The sequence below is a fragment of the Leptonychotes weddellii genome, chromosome 10 (genome assembly GCF_054177405.1).
Source record: "Leptonychotes weddellii isolate Sample4059 chromosome 10, ASM5417740v2, whole genome shotgun sequence".
Taxonomy (NCBI): domain Eukaryota; kingdom Metazoa; phylum Chordata; class Mammalia; order Carnivora; family Phocidae; genus Leptonychotes; species Leptonychotes weddellii.
In genome coordinates, this window is record NC_138378.1 from 76,896,572 (window position 1) to 76,902,676 (window position 6,105).

The following is a 6,105-nucleotide window of genomic DNA, read 5'->3' on the forward strand; positions in this document are numbered from 1 at the left end:
CTGACGGCTGGAGTCCTGGCCGAAGCTCCTACTTAATCTCATAAACAGTTACCTCAAAGAGTGGAAATCTAAATGGAAACTCAGAGCCTGCATTTGCTAATTCTTCTTTTTTTTTTTTTAAGATTAACTTTTACTTTAGAATAGTTTTAGATTTACAGAACAGCTGCAAAGAAAGCGCAATTTTTGTATATCCTTCACACTCCATTTCCCTCTTACCTACCCATGGTTCATTTTGTCAAAGCTAAAACATCAATAGTGGTGCGTTACTATTTCTTACACTCTAGACTTTATTAGGATTTGGCTACTTTTCCCACTGATGTCTTTTTACTGTTCCAGAATCTCATCCAGGATACCATGTTGCGTTTAGTCATTGTCGTCTGTCATTGTTGCGTGTTCATCTTTCGCAGGTAGACAGAGGAAGAGAGTAAAATGCTTCTTGAAATCTAAGAACAAGGGGAGGAAGAATCCAGGCCCCTTGCATGGGCATAGCCCCCAGGCATCCTGAATTGCTTGCTGTCTGGATGTGAGCTTATTTAGGCTGGAGAAAGGAGAATCACAGAGGGAAGTTGGTGGCTCTTTCTCTAGCACCGGTGGGAGAAGGTGTGTTGTTTTGATACTGTCAGGTGGCCCCTTGAATTCTTAAACCAGTGTCTGTAGAGTTGGTTGTGGGCACTCAGGCCTGCGGCAGGGAGCCGGTCAGCCTGGAGAGTTGCCTGCCATTCTGCCAGTGATGAGCCCCCGGCAAGCTGGAATGGGAGGGAAGTAGGTGGGGAGGGGCTCCCTTTGGTGAGTTCCGGTGGCCGGTGGCCGGCCTGAGGCCCCAGGCTCATGGTGACCCGGCAGTAGATTGGGCCTGTTTGGAGTGGGTGTGTGTGTCGGGCCCGAGGGCAAGGTGCGGGGAGTGAGGTCAGAAACTCTTTCTTTGTAGAACTCGTGTGCTGAACAAGCCCAGCTCAGGGAATGTAATGAGAACACAAGTTTGTTTTTGTTTTGTTTTTGTCTGCCTATATCCTGTAGACATTTCTTCCGTGGGGGTTACCTCCCTCATTTCTTGAGTGGAAACTGTGGCAGGCAGGTGACTTTTCTGCTTACTTTTAGACGGTCTGCTTTATCCTAAACCCAGTCTCAAGGTGCTAACCAGAATGCCCGTTCATGTGTACTCATGAACCTGACAGGCTCCATCTAGGATAGTCACCCCCTTTCCCAGCTGCGTCCACTTTGGGTGTAGCTGTGCGCGGCGTGTGGACGTGTGTGCAGGGAAGGAGGGAGCTTTGCCTCTCTCCCTTTCCTGTCTAATGTCTCCCACCAACCCTCGACTAGCCATGAAGGTTCTGGGTCGTGCATGGCCAGGACTAGGGGACTAGGAGAGGAGAGCCCCATGTGCTCACTGCCTCTGTGTTTTCTGGGCACTCTCTGGGTGGCAAATGTTGAAAGCTGATTTATTGTCTTGTGAGTGCTTTCCAGAAAGCCCCTTTGAGCCCACCCACTGAAGCTCCAGGGAAGTGGTGGATGCCGCGGCCCTTTACTGATGGCCCTTTTCAGATGGGCCTCTCCACAGTCTCACGGCTGGAGCCCCAGGTCCCATGGGGTCGGATTCCAAGTGGCTCCCGTTCGGCCTCACGGTGGCCCAGCCAGGATGGGAGCGGTGTCGTCTCTCTCTCCGCCTCTCTGCGGCCAGCTGCTTTCTTTTCCTTGAGTACGAGTCAGGTGCCAGGCTTGTGCCTCCCACCTGCAGGAAACTCTTTCAGGGGAAAGGGGGCTATCCCTCCACACTTGACCTCAGAGGGGGGATGGGGGGTCTCAGAGCACAGCAGGAGCTCCCTCCAAAGAAATCTCTTCCCAAATCCTCTTTCCCACTCTGCAAGTAGGTGTAAAGCCCTAAGTGTCCCCAAAGTGGGTCCCAGGTCACCCCCTTGGTCAATTCCAGTGCTCTGGCACCTTCACATCTCTTGCCTCCTGATGTCCTGGTAGAAGCTTCAGTTGTGACTTTCTGTTCCAGTTCATCTGTTCATTCTGTGGTTCAACAGGCAGGTAGCTACTCTCTGCTCAGCGCAGATTATTTGGGGACATGTGACATACACGTGTGTATGTGCACACACATACACACACACACAGAGAAAAGTCCAGTACCAGTAGAGTGCTGGGATTAATACTTTAAGATGTACAGAGGCCCGAGGAAGTGGACTCCAGGGCCACTCTTGGAAGGGGAGGAGGGGGCCAGGGAAGGCTTTCAGGCCCCTGCTCTTGTCCTGCTGTCCCTCCCTTGAGCACCCACTGTGTCCAACAACATCAGGGAGTCTGCAGCACCCTGACGTCTGCCCTGGGCCCCCTGCAGGATGTTCGAGCTGACCTGTACTCTGCCTCTGGAGAAGGACCTGAAGATCACACTCTACGACTATGACCTCCTCTCCAAAGATGAAAAGATCGGGGAGACAGTCATCGACCTGGAGAATAGGCTGCTGTCCAAGTTTGGGGCTCGCTGTGGACTCCCACAGACCTACTGTGTGTAGGTGCAAGGGGCTGGTTGCTCTTCTGCCCCCCAAATCCTGAGCACTTACTGTGTGCCAGCCCCGGGCTTAGCACTGGATAGGTGCTCTCTCGCTCAATCTTGTCCCCACTGTACTTATACGGAGCCTGAGGCCCAGAAATGTTATGGTTTGTAAGTGGTGGGATTCAGATTTGAACCTGTTTGTCTGACTCTAAGAAACTGGCTTGTCATCATGTGGTTGTAACCCAGCTCTCCTTAAGATACTACCGAGCCCCTGTAGAGGGAAGAATGAGGAAGGAGAGAAAGGAGAAGGGAGACAGACCATGGGTCACATGGGCCCCAGTGGAGCGTCTGGGGATCTGGGTCAGGTGAACTCATGTGTGGACAGCCCCTGCTCCGTTCTTGCCAATTTGGGTCTCATTTGGGTCTGATTCTCTCAATCTGGAAATTGAAAATATCTAGGTTCCATCTCAGTATGCATTTAAACACGTCCTGTTGTCTCTGGGCCTCAGTTTCCCTGTGTGTCAGGTGGCCCCCCACCCCGTCACGGCGGGTGAGGGTCCCCACTGTAAAAGTGAAGGGTGGGGGGCTGTGCAGGTGGGTGCACAGGCTCCCGCGCACCCCTCGGCAGCACCCTGAAGGGTCTCTTCTTTGCCTTGTGTTTGGGCCTCAGCTCTGGACCCAACCAGTGGAGAGACCAGCTCCGTCCCTCCCAGCTTCTCCACCTCTTCTGCCAGCAACGCAGACTCAAGGCTCCCGTGTACCTCACAGGCCGTGTGCTCTTTCAGGATAAAGAATATACCATTGAAGAAATAGGTGAGCTGCCACGTGACCCCAGAACCATGGCGGGCTCTCCATCACCTCAGGGGCCAGGGGTGAGCGTGAAGCCAGGGTCTGGGTCACAGTTAGGATCAGTTTGCTTCTGGCTTTGGGTGCTCAGACTTTAATTGGAATTTGGGGTCCAGATGACCTCTGAGACCATTCTCTACTTGAATTGCACTAACTTGCCAGCTTGGCCTTCTGGGTATCTTCTGAGCCGCCATCCCCCCCTCGGCCCCACCTCCCCACACTCCTGACTCCCAGCTCCTGTACCTAAAGCATCCACAGGGCAGGCAGGAAGCCCTGCGGCCTCCACCCTTGCCCCTGGATCTGCCCAGTGCTCCCACCTGAGAGTTCTGCCGCATGCCCCCCTGTGTGTCTGAGATGTCCACAGGCCTACATTGCCCCCCAGGAGCTGCTCAGACTCCCTGGAGTTGTTTATAGGCCCGGGGGGCGGGTCTCACTTCCTGGTCGTTTCAGAGCTGTTTGATGTCAGAGCTGGTGCTGAGGTTATACAAGGGAAGGGTGGCTCTGATTCCCCATCCCCAACCCCTCCTCCTCCTCCTTCAGCTGGTCTGTGAGCCCCTGTAGCACGGGGACCAGGGCTCACGGTCATACATTCATGAGAAAGGAAAGCCAGAAGCTATTGATGGTGAGGTCCCACATCGGCCTAGTTTTGCAGATGAGGCCATGGAGGCCAAGAGTAGCTAACGACCTGCCCAAAGTCACGCAGCCAGTTAGGAGCAGAACCAGACCCCTGTCCCGGGGGTCCTGCTGCAATGCTCTGCTGCTTCCTTTGTGGCACCCATTAGAGTGGGCAGAGCAGGTTTGTTAGATGAACTTGTGTGTGTGTGTGTGTGCATGTGTGTGTGCACGAAAATCTGTGCTCTTGAACACGGATACACCTGAGTGCACATACCTGTGTGTGTCCTTGTGTGTTTGGACACACGTGGACTCTCCTCCCCCCCAGTCAAAGTTTTTTTAGTGGAGGCTCCAGGTTCCTGTGGCCGGCTGGTTGGCCAGGCTTGTCTGGATCAGAACCACCCTTGTGTCCTCATCCCGTCCACAGCACCAATCCTTGACCTACTCCCTAGCACGTAGGAGCTGTCCCTGGAAAACACAAGGTGGAAGGGAAGGGTGCTCACGGCCAGTCCCGTGCCTTTCCTAAATGAGGGTGTCATCTCAGCTGCCCTGCTGACCAACGGTGTCACTGCTCTGTGCTTCACTTCTGTCATCTGTGAAACAGGCATGATAACAGCACTTACCTTCCAGGGTTATTATGAGGCTAGAACCTGTTAAGATTTATGAAGACCAGTGCCTGGTTTCTGCTTTATAAGTGTTTGCTGTGATTGCTATTATTTTAGCTATTGCTCCTAGTAGAGCAGATTGTGTGAACAGGAGAACAGTAGTACTGAAAGCATTTAGATGCCTGATCTGGAAATAGAGGTTGCTGAGGCTCAGAGTTTGGAGCAGTCAGGGAGGGCTTCCTGGAAGGGGTGAGCTTTTGGTGGAAAAAAAGAGCTTTATAGAAGAGGCTTGGTAGCAATGATGGCAATGAGGAATCTGGATTTTAAAGCTGGAGCCAGTGGATGGTGAGGCTTCCCTTGCAGAGTGAGACCTGAGGGTCAGAAGTGTGTCTTGGCTGGGGGTGAGGGTGTGGGGGTGAGGGGCTTCCCGAGGCCTCCAGGCAGCCCCACTATCCCTTGCTCACTCAACCCCGGCAACTTTTTTGTCTTTTCTCTGGAGCAGAAGCTGCCAGTGTCTTGAACCCACACCTGGGCCCCGTGGAAGAGCGCCTGGCCTTGCATGTCCTCCGGCAGCTGGGCCTGGTCCCCGAGCATGTGGAGTCCCGGCCCCTCTACAGCCCCCTGCAGCCAGACATTGAGCAGGTAGGACAGGGCCCCTGAGCCCTGATCCCCAGCCAGCCCCGCCCCCCAAGGATGGCATGGATATCCCAGAGGCATCTGTGGGGAGCTCAGGATTTAGCCAATCCCTCCTTGACATGTTTTCCCACAGTCTGAGTGGTGACCACTGTTGGCCTACAAGAGAACCCCTTGGGCCTGGCCTCCCCTGGCTTCCTGCAGCCCTCGGGACCTGGGGAATGAGCCTGAGCCATGGATAGACCTCTGGCTTCCCATGAGTCATTCAGAAGCCTCACTGTTTCAGCTTGGCCTCAGGATGTGCTCCCCTACTACCAGCCAGTGACATCCAGGTGGCTGGCGTGGGGCTGGGCTGCTGTGGGGAATCCAGACAGGGCAACTGGCACCCTATGACAGAATGGCAGAGCTATCACTGAGAGTGGTCATCAGGAGGGCCAAGGGCATCCCCCATGCAGAGGGAGGGTGAGCAGAGGGACAGCTGGCCCAGGACTGAGACCGGGAGGCTTCCTGGAGGAGGTGAGCTCAGGACTGGGTTTTGGAGGAGGAGGAGAGAAAAGGCGACAGGCAGAGAAGGGCTGAGGCAGCAATGAAGGTGCCTTTATAGACATGCAGGAGACATGGTCTCTGCTGTTTGGACTGAGCTCTCTTGCCCTTGGTGGGTGGCTGCCAGCACCCCAAAGTGGCACAGCAGGTGTTGCTGTGAGCTTTCAGTCTCCAGCTATGTGCCCTGGAGAAGTGACTTCAGTCCCTGCTTTCTCTGTGAGATGGGGACAGAAATAGTATGGAGCTTACGGAGAGGGAGGGAGCTGAGGGGTAGCAGGTGGAGTGCTTCCTCGTGGAAATCCTCTGAAGCTCCTCTGAATAAACCGTGTTCTCCGACCCTCCAAAATCTTGTACATGCCATTCCCTCAGTTGGAA

At 54.2% G+C, this 6,105-nt stretch overlaps 1 protein-coding gene across 22 annotated transcripts in view; it reads left to right on the forward strand.

Moving 5' to 3' along the window:
• DYSF (dysferlin) overlaps positions 1–6,105 on the forward strand; it is a 204,938-nt gene that overhangs the window by 179,005 nt on the left and 19,828 nt on the right. For all 22 annotated transcript variants that reach the window (XM_081833664.1, XM_006727994.3, XM_081833669.1 and 19 more), the window contains 3 exons: positions 2,336–2,506; positions 3,162–3,304; positions 5,057–5,196. In XM_081833664.1, the coding sequence (XP_081689790.1) occupies positions 2,336–2,506; positions 3,162–3,304; positions 5,057–5,196 (454 nt within the window). The remainder of the gene's footprint in view (positions 1–2,335; positions 2,507–3,161; positions 3,305–5,056; positions 5,197–6,105) is intronic.